Source organism: Megalops cyprinoides, chromosome 4, assembly GCF_013368585.1.
Source record: "Megalops cyprinoides isolate fMegCyp1 chromosome 4, fMegCyp1.pri, whole genome shotgun sequence".
Classification (NCBI taxonomy): Eukaryota; Metazoa; Chordata; class Actinopteri; order Elopiformes; family Megalopidae; genus Megalops; species Megalops cyprinoides.
The window spans coordinates 16,837,398-16,860,406 of NC_050586.1; the positions used below are offsets into that span (position 1 = coordinate 16,837,398).

Here is a 23,009-nt window from a genome sequence, read left to right on the forward strand (position 1 = left end):
TGGTCATTTATTGTGGTCACTTTCGCCAAACAGTTTTGCAGAATATGTACAATTTACAGATAAGGGCTGAAACATTGCGAACATGACCACAGTACACTCCCCCTTGCTGCATTATCATCATGGGCTACCCACAGGATATATTCGATCAAATGGCCACTTAAATTCGGTTGCTGATGGGTCTCTCCCTGCCCAGTAATGAAATTTCTGTCCAGGCGCTCGGTTACAATCAAATTGTTTCGCATCAGGTTTCCTCAACCTGAAGCAATTTGATTTTGCTTGCTCACACAAGGAAGGTTTTTTTTTCCCCCAAAGAATTGAATTCTGCTAAAATGATATGAGACAGAGCTTATCATTTTCTTTCTTTCCAGCTTTATGTTTGTCTATGTCTGGACATTTTTTTGCCTGCTATGCTTTTTGGCCAGGATGTATTGACTTTTTTACTTTTTGTTCCTCTCGTAAACCTCCGCTTGCTTATTTTTGGATATTTACTGTATATGGTAATGCTACCCCTCAAAGTGAAGTGTTTGGTTAATGTGGTACGTGATGAATGTTGTCTTCACTGACAAATGATATTACTTCATTGACACTACTTTGCTTATGGAAAACGAGGAAGACATTCACATATAGTGTCTGCAGTGTGTGACTGCTTGGGATGATTTGTCTATTTGTCAATATTGGTCCATTCCAAAAGCATATCTTGAAATCAGTAAAATTGTATCATGGTCACAAAAAAATATCCATTAGACCTCAGACAAAGGCATTTTTACAATCGATGTGTAGCTTTTAATCACTTTCAGATGAGAAAGGTTGGATTCACACTTCCCAGCAATCTTGTTATGGAAGTCCATTTTGTGGGAAATGTCCTCATTGGATTAGCTTTGTCTGAGTGAGCAGCTCTCCACTGGGACTCATTGCCTTTTCTTCTGTGTGCTCCAGTACTACCACCTTTACTGGCGCAACATATATGAGAATGCAGGGCATTTATGGAGCCAACACTGTCTGATGGTGAACATTCTCCTAAAATGGAACACAAGACCCTGCCCACTACAAACGAGCTTTTATTTCACCCTTTTGGCCAGTGTTAAGCAAATATTGAAAATGACACCATTTAGCCCATAACTTGTAACAAAACCATACAGTATAAGTGAAGCTTTTTTTATAGTGAAATTTAAATGACATTAACTTTAACTTGGGGCTAAGAAATACAGGTGAAAGTATATACTGCAATATTCCGAAAGAATCTGTGTGTCTTCTATATAATGCAAATTATTACAACAAGTGTTTCAAGTCTATACAAAAAAAGCATACTTCCAAACTTAATACTGTAGGTATGTAGCAAGATGTGCAGTCTGCATGGAAAATATTTTTTCTTAAAAAGTAGCAGAATTCATAATTTCTAGTGTCAAAATAACTGAGAAAAAAGTGCACTCTTACAATGATTATTGAAGTACTGTAGAACATATAGCCATAGTGCACAAAGGTATGGTCTACTGTTTTGAAATGTGCTTTTCATTAGGAGTATCTTAGGTGGGTTCTTAGGGCTTTCCTGAGATTAACTGTGAGAATGAGGATCATATAAAATTCAAGTGGCTTAACAGTGCAGGAAAATGTTAAATTCATTTATATTTTCTGCAACTAGGTTAATGGTTTTAAGGGTATCTCCTGCCACTCAACAACCATAGAATGCTGCTTAAAGGGGAGTTATCTGCAATGAGCGCGCAAAGGGTCTCTGGAGTTTCTTTGGCATCTGATATCCTTTTTGTTCTGTACAGAAGGTGGCCCCTCTGAGGCACCATTTGCCTCCAAGAGTACCATATCAAATGGTCCCCATGTCTGTAATGCCCACTTGCGAGAAATTACACCCTACCGCCGTCTCTAGTCATAAACACATTGCTATCCGTGTACTGAAGTGCTGTGCCTCTAGAGTCCGAGCGCTGCAGAGCATCAGAGTGCCACACCCTCAGAGAGATCAGAGTGATTGGATCCATAAGGTGTGATGGTGAGTCCAGTTGTTGTCATCGGAATAGAAGACACAGCATCTTCCGTAGAAACCTGCAGTACAATAAAAACAGCAATAAAATGCATTTTCCTGTGATAATGTATTCATGGAGAACAGTATCTCAACTGTAAAAGCAATACAGATGGATGAAACTGTAGTGGATGTTTCTCAGGATTATCCTGCTTTCTTCCAGCTTCTTTGAAATGAATGAGGTGCCCTAGGACATTTGTTCCCATATATGTTGTACCCCTAGGAATATTTTTGGGTGTTAATGTAAGAAATTGTATGATAGTGGATTTTCTTCAACACTAGGGGTGGAGTGTATCTATATTTGTCATGGAGCTCAGAGTTTTATAATGAATTTTACTCCCATGGGTGAAGTTCACTTAGAAGAATACAGTTGTATGCTACAATTCAAATCCTTCAAATGAAATGGATGTATTGTGATTTCACACTGTGCTTCTTAGTCAAGTTAGTTACCAGGATAGATGTGATGGTTGGACTATGCTGAATCTTTGTAGATCAGGACATCAGGACAGTTAGGAGCACAAAGCAAAGACTGTGTATTATAACTATCAGATAAAGAACCAATTAGCGGTAGGAAAAAAATACTCCCAAAAACAAAGACTTGGGTGTTTCGCATATCAGTATCTGGTGGCAAAAAACAAATGCTCGTAGGTAATTCAAGAAGTTTATCTTACCTCATCAAACTTCTTCTGACTGTAGACCTCGTTCTTGTCAATGAAAGTTAGCAGTACCCAATCGCAGATAATGGAGCACTAAAGATTAACACATGGAAATAAGGGATGATAGCATTGCTATAGCATGTGGGAATGGGTTTTTAGCAAATAGCAACTATTTGTAAAGCCACTGTGAATGTAGCAATCCATTACACCCCACTATACACCCACATAATATAAAATGCAATTGACTCAACACTTACAATTCCAACTGATGTCATGGCTGTCACCATGTTGATAATAGTAGGAATGAGAGTGAATTTGCCAGCCTATAAAGAATCACAATTCAAATCATATATTGCATTATTTATTTAACAGTTGCTCTTATCCAAAACAGCTTATATCATCCACTTAATAGAGCTAGATGTTTACTAAAAATATGGGCTATGTATCATTTTCAGTGGTACAACAGCAATACCTCACCAGGGAATCAAATCAAGTACTGCACCTTAACACTATACCACACTGCTGCCCATAATCTGTACAAGTTTTCTATTTAAAATAAAAATGAAATAAACCAAACTGCTGTGGAACCTGTCATCTGCAAATCTTGCCTTTCACACCAGTGTTCAGTTGTCTTGCAAGTCCTGCTTTAAGGATGTTAATTCCTTAATAGAAATGTTAGAGAGGAAGAGCTGCTTACATGCCCATGGACAATGACATCCAGGCGAATCCCATAGGCTTTGATAAGGGTTCGGAATTCCTTGCCATCCCTGTGGTAATACTTGGCAAACCTGGGAAGCGGTTTCCAGGCATAATGGACACCCGGAAAGAGGAAAAGGAAGCACAAACAAACTGTTTTCCTACGGTGCAGATCAGAATGAGCAGACACTCTCCGATGATGGGGGCCCCGTGACCTGGATTAACCCCTCACCGGGTAGCACTATGGCACAGGTAAGCTCACCTGAAGTCATATCCAGGCAAAGGTGAGTTCTTGTTGAGGTTCAGCCGGCGGAATGAATAGGTAGGGATGCAGTCATAGGGATCCAGGTCGAAGTCACATTTCCAGTTAATGAAGACCCCGATAACTCCTCCCTGGCAGGGCACCACACAGACATATTTTAAGATAGGATTTTAGTCTTGTTGTCACTGAGATTAATATAAAATGCATCAGTTTAGTTGTTTGAAATTTTGTGAGGTGACTCCTGGTGTAATCAGAAATTCTAGTGCTGTGTAGATTGAGGTAATTTTTCAACCTTGACAGATACTGCTGTTTGATTTGGGTTTATAATTTTCCATAGCCACTGAGTTAAAATTTTAATATAACACATTACATAGACAGATACCCTGCATAAATTATGTCACAATAGTGAGGATACCGATGACACTGTTGCTGGAGGGATGACTCACTGTTTTGCATAACTCTTTGAAATTCTCCCTGGCCTGCTGTGCGATATAGCCCAGCCGGAAGACGGGGCAGTAGGGGTCTGTTACTTCATTGTACGTACAATGGCGCAGATATCTCATACTTTTAGGTTTGATGTTAGATCTGCAGAGATTTCAGACAAAAACGTACATCAATTCCACATCTGAGCTTTTGAGTGCCACGTACACAGACATTCTTTCTTCTGAACTTTCTCACATACACACAACCATAGAGGTAGTCAAACACTTACTAACAGTATCAGCATTTATTAATGTTCTGAACTTTAATTCACTGTTTTGCAGAGCAAGAAAATTAATAAATAGTTTCGTCCTAAAGAAAACTCTACTTACCCCTTATAAATGACAATGTTACATTCATCAGATATCAAGTAATGCTAAAAAGTATTGGATGGCCTAAAATGCAATGTCTGGGTGAATGAGTGAGTCTGCTTTTGGATGGCCACTGCAATAAATTGACATGTAATAACGGATTAAATAATGGTTGACGAAAGGGACCTTAATATAAAGTCTGGCAAACTGCTAAAATGCTCCTAAAGTTATATATGAAAATAAAATTCAGAGAAAGACAAGCCACACTGAGGAAGATTGTAGACTTTTCCCTGTGAAGGTGTTCTTAATTTCTTCTCCAAGAGGTGTATTTTAATGGTTGAATGTACTACATATTTATAAATCAGCCTTGTGAGGGCTATTAGCCTGCTGTGTGGACTGGGTTGGTACAAACACTAAAATTACAGTTGCTAAGCAGACAATATTATCCAGAGTGACCTACATTTTTTATATGTTACCCATTTATACAGCTGGATGTTTTCTGAGGCAATTCAGGTTAAACCCTTTTCCCAAGGGTACAATAACAGGGGCCTCTCCGGGGAATTGAACCAGCAACCTTCCGGTTTACCGACCTTCCTTAACACTACACCACACTACTGCTATAAACCCAACTAAAACCCCTCTGAGACTCAGAAAATTAGTTTCAGACCTCAGACCTGATCAGGCACACACATTCAATTGCTGCTGCAGGGTAAATGAAAAACAGTAGTAACAGTAACCCTTAGAAACAGCTCAAGAGGCCCTTGAAGTCCTCCTCTGTATAAAATGCTTCCTTGTGAGGGGGTTTTCTTACCTTAGAACTTTGAATTTGGAAAAGTGAATTGTGTTCTTGATGAAGACTGTAAAGTTTATGGCCTCCTGCAGCGCTGGCTCACTGTGGACGAGACAGGGATAAATCTTGCAGGCATAGCAAATCAATAAGAAGAGGATATTTATACAGGCTCCTCAATGTGTAGCTCCAGGTATGGTTCATCTGTTCTCCATTTGAAATGGTACTGGTTCGGATGAAAGTGTTGACTGAGAATGGTTTAATGTACGGGTGCTTCAGTACATTCCTGGGACGTACCTGACAGCTGCAAAGCTCTCAATTGGACACCACGTCATGATCTCACAGGTCTTGAAGGTGTGGTTGTAATAGGGCACACAGCGTCCTGTTCTCCTTCCTACAGAAAACGCATGCATGACATCATCAGACCTGGATGGCTTGTAAAACAAATGCATAGTCTATTGTGCCATTTATATGGTTTGCGTTACAATAGTTTTGAATTTGTTTTGATGATATTTTTTCTCAACAAAATTGCTTATTTTTTGATCACGATTTTACATATTGCATACTTTATACAATTTATACAAGTGACTTTTTAAATGATTTGTTGAATTGTGGTGTGGTGATCCAACACCACATTCTTTTCACTTCCAGTTATACTGTGAATGTGAATCTTTCAATATGTTAATGTGATGCAATGCCCTTACCATTGCCAGCAAAGTCGACATCTCCTTCAACGCAATCGGAATGTTTGGTGCAGCTGGCATTGGGGACGGAATAATGCTGATAAAAGAGGGGAATAAAGTTCAGTTCCATATAATTTGGACAGCGGAATTCTTCTGAATCCGTAAAAATGTTACATGTAAAGATGCGTTGAGCTGCCCTTCAATAATTTTACTCAACAAGTTCTCCTATTTACTCAACAAGTTCTCCTATTTACCCTTTTAAATTATGACCTCAATCTGTGTCTTTGTGGTATTCTTCAGGACAAGATGTTCTCATGTGCAGTAAGGACCAGTCTCCCAGTCTTAATCCAAGAAGACCACACCATTTGCAGTTTGCCCTAGCTATGTCCTTAACCACATAATTCAGTGGGGTGCCTCAGCTGAACATTTTTAATGTTTTCAGCTCTACATAGGTCAGTGCTAGTGATAGTCGTTGCCTCAGCAGAACCAGGGCTGTCCCCACTGGTGTGGATGGATGTGTGGGTGTGATGTTCTGTCAACCCCAGGGTGGGGCCCTCACCTCTGCACACACCCCCAGTGTTTGATTATGCGTGACCTCTCTGCGTAATATGACGCTGATGACATCACCACCCTAGGGTTTAAGGGAAAAAGAGGGAGCTAATTTTTGCAAGCTTACCAGCAATTCCATTCCTCAAAATAATTGCCGTGTGTCAAGATGTAACGCCATTAATGTAAGTCAAACCAAAGGCCCTACTTGAAAGCAGTGTATTACCTCAGTACAGTATACAGTTTCTTCTATTTGTGACAGTCAGCATTATCATAATGTTTTGTATTTTTTGTGTCTTTGAAGCATAAAGCATAACTTTAAAATCTGGACCTAGTAAAAATAGTGTTTCCAGTGTAATTCCTTTCAATAATGTGTTAAACATTGTGAGTGTATTGACTGAAACCACTTATATAGCAGTCGCTCTGGATAAGAGTGTCTGCTAAATGACGTAATGTAATGAAAGTAATGTAATGAAGAAACAGAGCACTGTGCTCCAGGTCCTCTTCTCACCTCTGAGGGTCTGACATACTCCACCATGTCCAGCACGTTTTCTCCAAGCATGGCTGTGCCTCTCATCTGCGTGTGGACAGAGCTCTGTGGCCGTGTCTCGCTCTCCTGATAGGCCTTCTGACTGATGAAGACATACCTGTTAGGGGAAGTACACACGCAAAAAAAGATGTCACCAGTCCTGAAGTCCTCTCACCTACCAGTTTCAACCCATTCTCTTTGCACCCTTGGCTGGACCATGTGGGAAATGTTTTCTCTTAGCTTGATTGCAACAGTAACTATGTGCATCCTGGAGTTATGGCATTCACTTTATAAACTTTTAAGACAGCCTCAGTGATCTGTGTGCTGCACCATAGGGCTCCCAAATTGTTGCTGAGGCCTGAAGTGGTGATATACAACTCCCCAAATTCAAAAACTGTGTGGTGCACCAGCCTTGATGGCACTGACACTGCAATAGCCCATTCATGAAGGTTTGATACAAAAAATGAAAGGATAAATTAAGCAAAGAGCACAACATGGAATGAATGACGACTATTGTATTATTCTGTATTATGCTTTGGGGACTCTAGTATCTTAATATAACACATAAGGACTTCAACATTAAATGTGTTTACAGTTAGTCAGATTTTGTTGTTACTCGTTCAAATGCATTATGTTTCATTGTAGCCCGTGTAATCCTTGTCAATGTAATCAATTGTCAATCAATAGCACATTCAGTGTAATTAATAAAATGATTTAAATAGTATTTACAATTTGTTATTCATTGTTTGTATTGTATTTAAATTGTACTGTGCTGTATTGTATTATTTTACTAGTGGGTTTTTGTATGGTCTTGTGTATTTTAATAGAGTTGTCTTAAGTTTTCCAAGGTTAGCCACAATTTGTTTATATGAACAACAATTTGGTCAGTGCTAGAACTAGAAGTCAGAACTGAAATTCCATAACTAATGATAATATATATAATGGATATTTATAGATATGATTAATTCCAAGTAATTAACAAATCTATGCATGAATGTAGCCCTTGATACCTAAATCTTGTAAGTGGTCATCCTGGAGTCCAAGACAGTATATTCCAATTTTCTAAAAGATTTGTGACAGAGGTCTGAGCAGTCCATGACTTTATAAACCAATGCCCACATGCTTTACTGGAATTTTCTCAAAGCCATTTCTAACAACTTCACAATCTAATAGACCCCCCAGCTGCAATAAGACCATTAGAAAAATGCAACCATTTTAGGTCCAGTGTATTGGTTTCACATTACAGTCTGATGGTCTGTGCTAGCTGGTGAGACTCTGGCCATCTCCTCACTGTGGTAACAACAGTAGTACTTACGTCAGTATCATCATTAATTTTACATTAAACTCTTAAGATTGTAAGTGGAGTATGATAGTACAGATAATACAGTAATAACAGCTCTTATGTTATTAAAACATATCCTGCCTGCTCACTTTGGTTTTTAATTTTCAGACCACAGACAGAACAAGTTTTCATACTCTAAAAATGAGTCTATTGTGTGTTTTTCAGAAATTATTTACATAATTTGTGATTATTCTATGTGGTTATGTTTGACATCTGAATCACAGAAATCCTTTTATTTAGCACTGAACAGGTAAATGTACTGAATGATTTGTATAAACATCTTAAATTCATAGACAATTGTGTTAGAAAAACATTTTTTTTTCCAGATGCAGTGTGATGTTGAACATCAAATCATATGGCTTTTCATAACTGTGTATGTTCCTCATCCAAATCTGCATGAAAAGATTAGATAAGAGGGTAAACTTGACTCAATGTAGAGCATAAAAAGAAAGCTTACCATATGAAATAAGTGATCACGAGAAACTGCACTCCTCTGTAGATGATTCCAAGAGTTCTGTTTTTAACCACTATAATCTTTGGGGTTTCATAGTCGCAGAAGCCAAGGATACAATCATTGAAGAGATCTTGGAATCCCATGGTGTTTTTTACTTTTTCTCCTCCCCCCTTTTTGGTCCTTTCTTCTGTGAGAGGTGCTTCTCCGATGGTCTGCTGATGCTCTCAGTCTCCTCCTAAGTCATGGTTCACTCACACTGGGCGAGTGTCTCCTCTGTCTCTGCCCTCTGCTCTCTGATCTGTCAGCTGATATTTGCATATTGGTAGACCTCCCTCTGCTGTGTCATACTGTGATGTCAAGCCAGGGTTAGATGAGGGGTCCATCAGTGTAATATAATCTTATGAGTAGTTCAGTTAAGTAGTTTCAATCAACTGTTTAGTCCTGATGTGTCAGTGCATTCCTCAGAGGACCCTGTTTACATCCACCAGCTAACATTACTGCTCATTTTATATATTGTAGTCCTCAAAACTGCATTAGAAAGGTTAGAGTCTACATTGAAGAGGACTGTGTGGCAGTTTTACTACTATTATTCCACAAGCAGACACTAATTATCTCTGTTCCGGTGTGGTTTGGATTGTTCTTCCACCCACTAATTACTGTTTATTGCTGAACAATATGGCTTCACTTGTGGCCAGCTGATAGCCCATTAATATTTCAGTGTGCAACATGATTGTCAAGACATCTGGAACTCATAACAGTAATGCAGTGTGTTTATTCAAACATAACATTGCCATTTGTGAACCGTCCCTGGTACGTTACATTAAGACAAAGAGGCTTGATACAGCATACCAATGCAAAAAATACTTCCTGTAATGACTTGAGCGAGATACTCATCTCTAAACAGGAATTACATCATTTGTCCCTGTAAGAGTCTTTCCGTCTCCTAGGCAGAACGTGTTGTACACTTATAAGATTATTTTTGGGCTGACGTTTCACTAAAATACATCAGTGAAGTCCCCCAAGTACCCCGTTAAAACAATCGATAAAGACTATTTTTGCACAACTCATTAGCACCATCCCTGGTGAAAACATGTAGCTGCAATACTACAATGCAGTATTTACGGATTTCCGAATTTAAATAAGCTTGTTTGTTGTGTTGATTTAAACGGTATAATTAAGGAAAATGTTGTTAGCACATATTTCTAGTCGTTTTGTGGTACAAACTCCTACATGAAACTTTACCTCAGAGTTTTGATTTATAATCAGGCGCATACACGGTCGGTCTACTCCTGCTTGGGTCCTATGAGCAGTGTCTAACACGTGCGTCAGTCTGTGATCAGCGGTGGCAGGGAACGGGCTCGCTTGCTGTTTTCGTGTGGTCTTGTGAAAATATCTTTGATCTGAACGTAATTGGTGCACAATGGGAGGTCTTCAGAAGAAGAAGGTAAATGAAAAACGTATATGTTTGAAAACATACGGAGACAAACATTGTAGAGTTATAAAAAGATAGTTTGGCCTATCGTCTGACACAGGCACAGGCTACTTCACGTCAGCTAGTCAGCAATGTTTCTAGCTGACTAAAGGTAGCATTCAGGCTACTAAAATACAAGTGTGGCACGTTAGATGGAATTCTGTTTCTGTTTGCATGGACTTGAAATTTACAACATATGTCAGCTGACGACACGTGCGCCGTGTATTTGTTTCACATAAGGGTTGACATGTCGTGATGATGCGTGTGAGGTCTCTGGAGCAGCCACGTATCTGCCATTCTCCTATAGCTCAACTAAAGTGGGAACTGCATTATTTCACCCCAAGCTGTTTATCTTGCTGTTTGTCTGACTAATAACTGACTAGTTGACATTATTCGCTGCAGTAACGATAGCTCGATGGCTCGTAGAACGCTAGGTTGCTAATAATTAGTCCTGATGGTAAGATAGTGCACGACTAATATAATTTTGTTTTGTCAGTGTGTTTATATGGGTGGTAAAGAAGGCTTTTCTACTATGAAAGCCATAGATTGGTGTTCCTTGCTCTTCAACCTATCCAGCTTGTATTATTTTTTCTTACCACAGTATGAGAGGGGAGCCGCTACCAACTACATCACCAGGAATAAAGCTCGCAAGAAGCTTCAGCTGAGTTTAGCCGATTTCAGGTAAGAACGACCTTTTCCTCACGGTTATGTATATGTTAATGTTCTGCGAGTGTACTGAAGCCGACTCCTCTCTGTGGAGGAAATGTGAGTCTCTTTATGAAAGAATTGAAATTATGCTAAAAATATTTGGGTCATATTCAATCCAGTACCGTACAGGACAATTTCTGACATTGTTGCATTGTCAGACTGCCAGAAAGGGGTCCGGGGGTTAAAAAGCAGCTACCTTTGGTGCTTTTTGTTGCTCAGTGCCTTAGGTCAGTTTTTGTGATGCTTCTATGGTAAAGCTGAGCATTATGTGTTTCTGTTTACAGGCGTCTCTGCATTCTGAAAGGCATTTACCCCCATGAACCCAAACACAAAAAGAAAGTCAACAAGGGCTCCACCGCCCCTCGCACGTTCTACCTGCTTAAAGACATCCGATTCCTCCTCCATGAGCCCATTGTTGGGAAGTTCAGAGAATACAAGGTACGGCAACATTTCCTTTGCTCTCACTGTCTGTTTGGATGTGATTAATCAGGGTTATAGAACTGACCGGGTGTTACTTTTGGAGTCTGATAGAGGCATTTTGTGGCCACAGTCATACAACTGAACAGCAAAAGACATAAAATGCGATGCCTGTTTTTTTTATCGTAAACCTTATGTCTAAGTCATAGCATGTGGTTTAAGGGTTATGTCCTCTCTTTCTCAATAATACTAAGGATTCCTCCCTTTTGACCTGAGCCATGAATTAGAGGGGGCACCATTTCATTATAGTTGAAAATTGCTGCCTTATGCTGAATGTAGTGAGCTGTCCATCCTTTGCCAGACCAGGATGACATTATGATTATTTTTCTCTGGCCAATAGCTGGCCAAGCGCAAGCTTTTCATGTTGTAACCCACAGAATGTACACTTAATAAAACAAAAGAATATGTGTGTAGTAGTTTTTCAAGCAAGAATGAAGAAGCGTTAGTAATTGGAGGGAAAGTGTCAGAACTTTCAGTTTGGCTCATTACTGTTCATAAAACTGTATTTTTTGCAACAGTCTGCTCATCTTAATCTAATGAAGTGTGTTTTAGTATGAGTGCCACAAGGCATGGTGAGAGGAGCATGGACCAGCGGTCCTTGTGTTTTGCGCTAGTGGTGTGGCTGTCATCTTTGGGCAGGGCACAAAAGGCTACAAACCAGAACTGTGGTGTGAAAATGTGGATAGACCCACGGTGAGAGTGAAAGGGGGAATTTCTGCCCTGTCTGTGGTAGGTGTTTGTGCGCAAACTACGGAAAGCCTATGGGAAGGCGGAATGGACATCTGTCCAGAGACTGAAGGAAAACAAGCCAGGGTACAAGCTGGACCACATCGTCAAGGAGAGGTAACGCATCATGCACAATCACCATTAAACAGCTAGAGGGAGTCCTTCTATCATACTTCCTGCCACCTGCCCACTTTCTCTCTGCCTCTGTAATATTAACTGTCCAGTATTGATAAGAATCATGTTTGACTGCAGGTCAGTACAGATATCAATTGATGTATACACTGCATTGTTTAAAATGTTAGTCTGTGTATTTTATTATTGTTCTAATGGAAATGCATGTTTTTGTATCAACTCAAATATAATGTTTGTGCACTTGGCATGAATCCAACCCTGAGTCCTCTCCACTTGTATCTGTGTGGTTGGCAGGTACCCGACATTCATTGATGCCCTCCGTGACATCGATGACGCCCTCTCCATGTGCTTCTTGTTCTCTACCTTCGCCCGCACGGGGAAGTGCCACGTTCAGACGATCCAGCTGTGTCGCCGCCTGTCTGTGGAGTGGATGAACTACATCGTCACATCTCGCTCGCTGAGGAAGGTAATGGCAGGCATACAGTCTTAGGGGTTACAAAGGTATTGGATCTTTTCCTTTACCCTGAGCATTTAGACCATCCACTGTGGACCTTAAAATAAGAAGGCAGGTGCTCATGAATATGTATAAGCATGGGCAACTAGTCATTCACAGCCACATTATGCTCCAGTCCTGCCTGCTCTTAAGAGTAGCCAGCACCAGAGCTCTTAAATAGTGACCAAAACATATAGCAAGAAAGAATGTGGAAGCCACTGATTTCTGTCTCTGATAGGGACAGTGTGTGTGAGAGAGAGACAGCTAATCAGCAGAGAGGCCATTATCTATCAACAATGTGTACTTTCTGTACTTTGTACTGTCTGTAGAGTGTTTATACATATAGCATATGCCTTTTTCCTAAGTAAATGTTGATAGTAAATATTTCTAATAATCCTTTAGCAAGTGGCTTCAGGACTCAGTATGGCTGATTCCTGAAGCCACATGTAGGGAAAAGCCACATGCACACTTAACTCTCTTTCCTTGCCAGGTTTTCCTGTCCATCAAGGGAATTTACTACCAAGCAGAAGTCTTTGGACAACCAATTACTTGGCTGGTACCCTATCAGTTTGCCCACAATGTAAGTGCAGAGCAACATGCTTTCCCTTCATAAAAGGGATCACATTCATAAAAACTAAATTTGTACTGTAATGGAGTGTTCACTGATCCTGAATAGGCGTCTTTGAACGTTTTTTTTTTTTTTTTGCATAGAGCAATGTCACAAAAATGTTTTTGCAGGTAGCTTGAAAGTCACATCAAATTCCTCTGAGAATAGGCATTTTAACTGGCCTTAAGCAGTCAATGCTTTCAGTGTCAGGCTTTCCTGTGGGTAGCCGTATGACTCAACGTCAATCGCCATCCCCTCCATCTCACTGGAGAGCAGATCGAACTGATTTCAGATGCCTATCTTGACTTAAACAAAAGTATACACATCGCTTGTTTGCTGAAGATACGGTATTGACTTGGTAGTAGTGAGACACTCATGTTTGAAGTCAAGTTCATTGGTTACTGTTTAAATAGTTAACATATTTTAGCTAAAGGATCATTGTTTTGTCACTTGCTCTTAAAGTGCATTTGGGGCATTTTTTTAGACACCTCCTATTCGAGCTCATCATTCATATTATACATCCACACAGCACAAAAGTAGTCACAAAGCACTAAACATAGTGTGTTTAATGATTCCCTGGCCCTAGGAAAAGATAGCGTTTGTTTGGACGTACTGAGCTGGCATCAGGTAGAAAGCCTTAACAAGGCTGAAAAATCAGTTCTCACCATATCCTATGGCACTATGGCACCTAAAGCACTTTCTGCAGTACCCCACATAGCTCTGGATATTGCAGAGCTATGCGTTCTTGGCAAGATCAGTCCTGGCAGACATATTTGGCACCTGTTCTTGTGCTATCTCTGTGGATTTGTACCTAATGATTTTAACAAGATTCAAAGGTGGGTCTGTCACAGGAACATGACTGTCAACTTTGTTAGTGAATCTCAGCGGTTCCCTTTTCCTTCACAGCACCCGACTGATGTGGACTACAGAGTAATGGCCACCTTCACAGAGTTCTACACCACCCTACTGGGGTTTGTCAACTTCCGCCTCTACCAGTCCCTCAACCTCGTCTACCCCCCTAAGGTACCTCCTCAAGTTTCAGATCGAGTGTGGCCAGGCCAGTCGAGTGCCATCCACAGGTCATAAAGTCATATGGATGAAGTCACTTTGGTTTTCAGACCCAGTTGCCTCTATTTTATCTTTTTTTTTTTTTTTTTTTTGCTCTGATTGGGCTTTTACAGAAATTCAGCTTGTTTCCAAAGCTTGCTCCCCTTGTAATGGTGGAGTACAAAGAACAGATATTATCACTTGCCATACATACATTCACTCTAAATTAATCACACCATGACAGCAAAGCTCATGTATAGGTATATAAGACAGCTTCAGGATTGCAACCCATAGACACTAATCACATGCTGTTGCAGAATGGTGTTTTGAGAAGCTCATTTAACATTTAAATCCCACACACATTTCCAGTGTTTGGCATCATTTGAATATGTTAATGTTAGGGGGCTTGAATTGAAATATGTTTGAGATTGTTTGCGCAAATACTGTATGTTTAGTACAACATTTGCATATAGAGTCAGGGATGAGACAAAGCAAGCAGGTGGTATTGTGGGCATGCAAACTACTGCTCTGCTTGGGAGATGGGATGGGTTGGAGTTGTGAAAGGTGTGTGGTGGTGCCTGAATCTGGTGCCTGCTGAGGCCTTAGAGTCTCTGAACCTTTCCTAATGCCCCCCCCCCCCCCGACTCTAGCTGGACAGCAAGGCTGAGGTAGAGCTGAAGACCGAGGCTGAGGAGGACTACGCAATGGACTCCGAAAGCTATCTCGAGGTACTGCTCCTCTCCGCCTCCCTTTCACAAAGATAATGAAATACTGTATATCTGTTGTACGCACGGTCCAGAAGTCTCTGAGGTGGCCACAGAGTTCCATGTGCCCGTGTTGCTGATTTTCCCCCTTCCATGTGCCCGTGTTGCCCCTTTTCCCCTTCAGAAACTGGCAGCCCTGAGTGCGAGCCTGGCTCGTGTCATCTCCACAGCAGAGGAAGAGGAGGCCGAGCTGGACCAGTTCCCTGCAGAGGGGGTAAGGAGGCGAGATTGCATGGTGCCTGCAGAGTTTTGCCTCTCTGGAGTGTTGGGGAAATAGCCCATCAGCCAGTATTATTGTGCCCTGTGTCTCCTTCAAGATTCAAGACTTGAGATTTGCCTATTGTCTGTTTGTTTAAAAATGGAAAGTTGTCCATGGCTTCCAGCAGCTCAGTAATAAATACCAGACAAAAACAGCATTATCATGTGATGAAGTACATTAAATGCATACAGAGGTTAAAAGGAGGAGCTGTTATAAATACAGTGAATGATATATAAAGGAAATGCATGTTTGTAGTAATGGTGTTTACAGCACAAACAGCACAAACCCAAAGTGTGCCCAAAGACCGTGTTAATGCCATGCATCTATAATTTCTGAAGTCCCTCTCTTAATGGCATTGAGCTGGGTTACCTCTCTGGGGATGAAAGACTTATTAATGCAGCTCTTAACTCAGGGGACCCTAAGTCTGCAGCCTGAAGGGAATACCTCAAAGCCACATTGGAGAGGGTGAAGTGGGTTCTTCAGGATTTTGTTTGCCATCCTCCTGACTGACTTTAAATGATGGTTGGGTAGTTGAGTTTGCTTTTGTCTGGTTATTTAGCTCCCCTGACTCCAGTTACTCCAGTGACTCAATTACCCTGTTATATTGGTAATAGTATAATACACAAGTCCACTTCGAAGCAATATACAGGCTCTTACCAAGAACTGAGATTGTTTTAAAAGTGTGCTTGTATATATGTGTGTGTGTGTGTGTGTGTGTGTGTGTGTGTGTGTGTGTGTGTATGTATAATATAGTAAAAATTCTACTTGCTTGTTAAAACATTAGGTTTTGGGACTATAATGTTGGAAATCAAGGTATTCAAGCATCTAAAAATTTTTCAGTTAAGGTGAACATCAAGACATCTTAGGTCACGTTACCCAAAGTCATGAGAATATAGTGCAATTTCAGTAATGCAACATTCAGTTTTGATTAAAAGAATTATAGTTGGCAGCCCTTTCCCTCGGAGAATATAGATGAATGTACATATATCCACAACAATTTCAATAATATTTGTTTGGACCACTGGCCAAAATAGACTGAGGAGCAGATGTTACCAACAGAAGCAAGTTGTCGCGTTGCTCTACTTGTGTACAACCAAAACAGTGTTGAGCCCTTGTCTCACGGTGGTCTTTTCTTAGCTTGAGAAGAGTATCAACACCTCAGTGTTATTGCAATGTCAGGATTCCTGGAAATACTTTTTTCCACTGACTAAGAAATGAATATGTTTCGTGCCTTTTTATGATTCCCTGGAATCAAAGCGTAGCTACCTGGTAATGTTATTACCTGGATATATTGTAGCTACCTACATAGTTCATGGAATTAAACTGTAAGCAATTTTCAGCATCTTTCAATATGTATTCTGTATTAAAATCAAAATCCCTTGTTGTTGTGGAAACCTGTTTTTATTTTATATCTTATTTTATTCTGTTTTGATGTCCTGGCTGTTTTATAGCATCTAAGTGGTTTTAGATCGTGGTTTTCAGACCATTTAAGTGGCATTATGCAAATGCATTGATAGTTACATTGACGATAATCTAGAAACAAATAACTGGACTGGTTATTATTTTGTCAGTGATGATGGTTGACAGCCACTGGTCGTTTTCCAGAGATAAGCCTGCACTGCCATCCGCGTTACCTTGTAAACATATATATAATGATTAAATGGACGATTTGGATAATAGGTCTGCAGCAAACAGGGAGATCAACGTTTTAACTGCCCCAAATGGTTAACGGTGTGAGAACATGTGTCAGACAAGGGAGAATGTCTCCATGGTTTCTGGGACAAGGTGTTAAAAACACAATGATGAAACTCTGGTATTTTCCTTGCAGCCTCTGCATGAACTACCTTTCAGTGTTTGTCTTTCTCTCTCTCTCTTTCTCCAGGAGGATGCAGAGGCACTGGAAGCCAGAGAGAAGCAGCAGAAAGAGCAGGAGGCTCAAAAGAGGCTTTTTGAAGGCCTCAAATTCTTCCTTAACAGAGAGGTGCCCAGAGAGCCAATGGCTTTCGTGCTCCGGTGAGTAATGTTCATCTCAAACCACAAATTTAACCGTATCATGTATAACACCAAACCAAAGTGAATCACTTTATTTATGGACCCGTACCTCCCAGCACTCAACGTTGGACCACACCTGTCAATAGAACTTCACCACATGTTGAACCCTGTCAGATGCTCACAGTTCGTCTAGAGCCTAGAGTCTGTTGTCTTGTGTATTTGTTTGGCACATGCGTTAAGAACATGTTTGTGTTCCCTGAAGGTGTTTTGGAGCTCAGGTGTCTTGGGACCAGTCCCTCTGCATTGGCGGTACATATGATGTCACAGATCAGACCATCACGCATCAAATTGTGGACAGACCCAACGTCGATCAGAAGTACATTAACAGGTGAGACCAAATCAGGTGCAATGTAATGAAGGCATAAAAGGCCATTTTGTTTCACCTTGCACCCACCATCACCTTGTTGTATTCTAGCATATATTCATGATATGTCACAGTCTAAATTCCTTGTTCAGTTGCTTTCATACAATGGATTCACATAAGAAGACAGAAATTTCTTGGAAGAAATGTTTTAAAAAAAAAAATTTTGTTGCTCAAACAGCAAATCTTGCTGTTTGGCCTCTAGAGTAAGAAAAAGGAGAAATCTTACAGAAAAGGAAAAAAATAGCCTGCAACCTTACTATTCATCAGATGCTATTGTTTTGTACAGAATAATTTAAATGTTGACATTAAAAATAGGTACAGCTCCATTGTGGAGAGACTGAGGTCCTTTATTATGGCAGGCTAATTTTTTAAAAGGATGCACTGTTCTCCTCTGCTGCCAGGACTGCCTTTATATGGTTCTTATTTTTAGAAATGGGTGTCAGTGACTGTAGCTGTCTCTCGTATCTGTGATTGACGCTGTGATACTTTCTGTGGTCTCCAGATTCATATTTGCAGATTTTCATTGGTAGCTCACTGTTACAGAAGTGTATTCTGTGACCAAAGTACAGTTGTGTTGAGTATACTGTGTTTGCTGGGTGTATGAGTTGCTTGGTAAATGTTTGGCAACAGGAACATTTACAGCAAGAAGGTTCACTCCCATGGGTTCCAGATTGAATCATGTTTCTGTCTTTAGGACCGATCTTTGTTGCAGCAATAGAAAACAGCTAGATTTTCAGGCAGAAGGCTGGCCGGCTAGGTAGCCGTGTCTACCTCTTAACCATTCACGGCACACACAAACATTTTTGTGCAAACATGAAGCCACACAGACTTTCCTAATGCCTCTGTGTCATTCCACTGCACCTGAAATTGTGTTTAGCCATGATATACATTAATGAAGTATAAATAAACACACAGCTGAAATGCTTATTGACTAGTCAACATACAAGACTGGAACTATCTGCATGTTCATCTACATTTTCAAAAATTCCTGGCTGCAGCTATTTTGGGGGTGGTTCTTTCTTTGAGTATAATTTTCAGAGAAAGTAAATAAAAGAGCATGTTCTGTTTTTTCCACTGGATATTTTGTAATCAGTGATCAGTTTTTAGCCTGGGTTGTCTCCCCACGACCTTGTGGTTACAGCAGTTCTTGCTCGACATCTCGTCTGTATTCTGTCCGGCAGTCCGGAAATGGGGCAGCTGCTTTTCCCTCACAGCTTAGTGCTTTCTGTGGTCCCTTCTTTGAGCCCAAACGTTCGGACAAAACCCCTTTTCAGACCCTCTGTCCCAGTTGCGCAGTTCAGCAGCACCCCCTCTTCCACAGCTTCCTGTGGTTGTGGCTGTAGTCATGGGTGGCATTGTTCTCCACCATTAACCCACTCCACTCAGCCAGCGTGTGACAGTCGCACTACGAAAAACATGAAAGCACTTTATAAAGTTGTCTTCAACATTGTGTTCATACTCTTTGGTGTTCTTAAAGCATTTATCCAAGTAGCTGTTATGTACATACATTTTGAAGCCCAGCTGGTCTAAAATCAGCTCCTGGTCAAATTACTTGGTTTGTTTCTTAACTCTCTGGGAGGTTAGTTGTTAACGCAAGTCAGGTGAATGTCAGATTCTCCATGAGTGAAACTGGTAACATTTTTGCACGTTAGATCTGGGTTTCAGGGGATTTTATCGCCCACATGTATTGTAAATCGCCCACAGCGGAGCAGCGAGCTGGAAACTGATGGTGTGGGTGACCCAGTCCTCCTCTCTTCCCACAGGTACTATGTGCAGCCACAATGGGTATTTGACTGTGTCAATGCCAAACTGCTCCTGCCTGTGGCAGACTACTTCCCTGGGGTGACCCTGCCCCCTCACTTGTCACCCTTCGTGGAGGAGAAGGACGGAGACTACGTGCCACCAGAGAAACTGAAGCTGATGGCTCTACAGCGAGGAGAAAAGCTTGGTAAGACTTGAAATGCTCCTTGTAGAGCTCTGTAATAATCGTGAATGCAAAGGATCAGACATTAAATGAGGAAGGTTTGAGCTCACCTCATAACCTTTCACTGTGGGGCCAAGAAAAGTGAAATATGGCAATTGTTTGACTGATGGCAGTGAGCAGTGTAATATGTGTGAAATTGACTTCCAGCTAGAGAAGAGGAGGAGGAAGATGAAGACAATGACGAGGAAGAGGAGGAGGAGGAAGATGAAGACAATGATGAGGAAGAGGAGGAGGAGGAAGATGAGGAAGGAGAGGAGGACATGGATGATGAAGAGTTGGCAGATGAGAAGAACCTGAAAAATATGGAGAAGCTGAAAGCTCAGGGCAAGGTGAGTGGTAACGTAGTTTAAAAACCTGCTGAAGAGATTGGTGACGTGGGGTCTGGAGCAAGGTGTGAAGTGTGGGGAAGAGAGCACTTATGCATAGTGTCTTTGCAGGCTCTTTCAGTGAAAGTGACCCCAGGAAAGGCGAAAATTGAGAACAAACTGCGCACGGAGCAGGAAGAGAAGGCGGAGGAGAAGCGCCTGGCTATCATGATGATGAAAAAGAAAGAGAAGTACCTTTACGACAAGATCATGTTTGGGAAGAAGAGGAAAGTCAGAGAGGTAAGTCTATGTTAGACTGATGGCTCAGGGATTAGAATCCCTTGGAGCTGGGGGACAGCAGGCCAGAGGGCTTTCTCGGTACTCCAGAACATCAGGAAACCCATCTCTGTGAGAATCTGTGGCGGTGCTAGGAACATGAGGGCTTGTTGTGTGTAGGATTCTGGGAATCTTGTACTGCAGGTTCACTTAAGGCGGGGATTTTTCCACAAAAAACACCTTGTAAAAATGCAGCTTCACATATGTGCAGAACAGTTGAAATTGCTAACGTGAATGCATTCATCAGACATTACTGCCCACCACAACTTCAGAATTGATCGCACCGTGATCTCTTGCCGCACTCATGCAGGGAAGCAGTGAAGCAAGTCATCCATCTGACATTAGCCCGCAGCCAGGAGTTATTTAACACCCTATGAATCTCTCTGGGGCAAAAAACTCCATGTTCTTACTCGCTTAGAAGGTGTCAGCAATCTGCCACATCTTGTGTTCGTAATCCAGCAACAGAAATTATTTGTATTTTTTGGAAGAACAAAAAGTACAATTTGCCTTATCAACTGTAAAAAAATAAGTACCTTGACAAAAATGTGTATTTGTCATTTTTAAATATTCTCCTCTTTGGAAAGGGGAAGTGCCTCATAATCGGGGCTGGCTTGTATTTGGCCGATGTGGTAATTACCTCTTTGTTGTCTAAATGACCTTGGTTAAAGTGTGTTCAGCACCAGCTGAGTTCACTGCCTCCACTATTCATTAACCCACTCCCCTTTCACCTTGCAGGCTAACAAACTAGCTGCCAAGAGAAAGGCACACGAAGATTCCAACAAGGCTGCGAAAAAGAAGAAAAAGGCCAAAAATCAATAGCAAGCCAGGGGAGGAAGGTCACGGACTCTGGTTTTATGTGTATGAAAGACTTCTCCTTTTTTGGAGAGTGGAGTTTGCACACGGTCTTTGTTCAGACTTCTTCATACACCTCATTGTATTATACAGCTCTGGCAGAATGACGGCTTTGTTTGTTCTGAGTCACGATGTATGTGTGTTTGCATATATCTGATGGTTCATGGTCAGAAATGGAGGAATTGTTGAAAGGTAAAACCAATGCAAAGATGGACATGAAACTGTCAGTTCTGGGTTCTTCAGGTGTAAAGTGAATATGACTCGTTGTTAGGTGACATCAGAAGGACTCTCCATTGGACCTCGAAATGAATCTAGTAAATGGTTGTCATCCTCTTTTACTGTGTTTTACGTGTTTTATAAGGGCTGAAATATGTAAGAACAATATTAAAACAAGACTCAGCTTTTGATGCCTAATTTCTGTGACTGAGGAGCACTAAGGTAAAGAGGAAGAGCAGTGTTTTGTGGCTAGGTTATAGTATTTCTTCAGAGGATAATGTGGTGCCACATCCACAGAAAGCACAGAAGGCATGCCCGAACCACTGGGCTCTAGCCATGGTTTTCCTTTATTTTCCTTCACTTTAAAAAGGAGTGATGCAGAAAAATAATTCCTTGGTTTTACTACAAATGGTCAGCATAGCACCATTGCAGAAACAGAAAACATCTGTTTCATCCAATAATCATGAGTATGTAATTGATACAGTAACACCTGTCACAATGCTCCAGCCAACAATGCCAAAGTCTAGTGTTTTGGTGTCTGTGGGTCATGTTCCTCTACATTATCCATTATCTTAAGTGCACAGCAATATGATCATTGTTTATAAGTGTTTTCGTGTATCGCTATCACTTTTCCAACTGTTTGAGACCACAGATTACCAGGTCTTTTTTAACAGTAATAACCTTGGTGATGTGCTTTTATGTATCCCTATAATGACAGTTTAGAGTTAGGTTCATTTTTTTCTGTGTTCCCATCTTTCATGCTTGGTGGCCAGATGACCAATTAGTATGTAGTTTTATGTGTTGCTAAACGTTGGTGTCTGGGTTTCTGTCAGCATTTGCATCACATTAAACTTCTATTTATACTCTCCACTATTGCAACCAACCTACCTGACTTTCCTTAAACAGGGCGCTCTTCCTTCACTTTTAGGTAAATGTACAAAGAACATATGCAGTCGTTTTGCATGATGAAACTTTGCTCTGTGTTTCACAGATCTAAACAACTGAGACTGTTTTGCGTGTCGTGGTATAATTTTTAATGTGTAATAAATTGCTCACTGTTGCTTCAGTTCTTACCACTTGGAGTCAGAATCTCAGAGGGTTTAGAATTGCTGAATAATTTATTGATATGGCAGATACAGTTCTGCTCTTTGTTGTTAGTGGTGCTGACCGTGGTCAGGCGGCGAGTTGTATTGGTGTGGTCTTTGTGCCGTGGGCTCTTGGGGTCTTGGCTTGGGGGCAGGGTCTTCATTGGAATCTGATCCTGGGAACTGAATACGTCTGTATGAGCTGGTCAGGCATGTGGCAGTGGCAGAGTTGTCATCTTATTGTCGTGTGGGGGTAAGCAATGGGTGGTGCTGTGACGAAGGAACTAACCCCTTCCCTCCCTGGCCCTGTGAATCTGCCTCCGGGGGCGCTGTGTCATGCCCCCTCGGCTCAATCT

The 23,009-nt window shown here is 41.0% G+C and overlaps 2 protein-coding genes across 2 annotated transcripts; one reads left to right on the top strand and one right to left on the bottom strand.

The window, feature by feature from the left end:
* Positions 1-1,401: 1,401 nt before the first annotated feature.
* On the bottom strand, positions 1,402-9,051 carry p2rx2 (purinergic receptor P2X, ligand-gated ion channel, 2). Its single transcript, XM_036527600.1, has 12 exons — positions 8,779-9,051; positions 6,962-7,097; positions 6,464-6,535; positions 5,926-6,001; positions 5,519-5,615; positions 5,246-5,326; positions 4,090-4,228; positions 3,644-3,774; positions 3,383-3,473; positions 2,943-3,008; positions 2,701-2,778; positions 1,402-2,052 (listed from the first exon to the last, which is right to left on the bottom strand). Exons 1-12 carry the CDS (start codon positions 8,916-8,918, stop codon positions 1,945-1,947), a joined length of 1,215 nt encoding a protein of 404 aa, XP_036383493.1. The 5' UTR covers positions 8,919-9,051; the 3' UTR covers positions 1,402-1,944.
* Positions 9,052-10,103: 1,052 nt separating this feature from the next.
* Positions 10,104-22,473, top strand: pes (pescadillo). Its single transcript, XM_036526725.1, has 15 exons — positions 10,104-10,219; positions 10,848-10,927; positions 11,239-11,392; positions 12,165-12,274; positions 12,584-12,755; positions 13,273-13,362; positions 14,296-14,412; positions 15,087-15,164; positions 15,325-15,414; positions 17,342-17,472; positions 17,714-17,839; positions 19,639-19,823; positions 20,007-20,188; positions 20,297-20,464; positions 21,236-22,473. Exons 1-15 carry the CDS (start codon positions 10,196-10,198, stop codon positions 21,317-21,319), a joined length of 1,791 nt encoding a protein of 596 aa, XP_036382618.1. The 5' UTR covers positions 10,104-10,195; the 3' UTR covers positions 21,320-22,473.
* Positions 22,474-23,009: the final 536 nt, after the last annotated feature.

Bases quoted from the DNA above. Each gene is read 5' to 3' on its own strand.
- p2rx2 (XM_036527600.1), bottom strand. From the start codon at position 8,918: ATGGGATTCCAAGATCTCTTCAATGATTGTATCCTTGGCTTCTGCGAC. The intron at 7,098-8,778 runs GTAAGCTTTCTT...TTCCCCTAACAG, and splicing joins GTGATCACTTATTTCATATG to GTATGTCTTCATCAGTCAGA. The intron at 2,779-2,942 runs GTAAGTGTTGAG...GTTAATCTTTAG, and splicing joins CCATGACATCAGTTGGAATT to TGCTCCATTATCTGCGATTG.
- pes (XM_036526725.1), top strand. From the start codon at position 10,196: ATGGGAGGTCTTCAGAAGAAGAAG. The intron at 11,393-12,164 runs GTACGGCAACAT...TGTCTGTGGTAG, and splicing joins GGAAGTTCAGAGAATACAAG to GTGTTTGTGCGCAAACTACG. The intron at 17,473-17,713 runs GTGAGTAATGTT...TGTTCCCTGAAG, and splicing joins CCAATGGCTTTCGTGCTCCG to GTGTTTTGGAGCTCAGGTGT.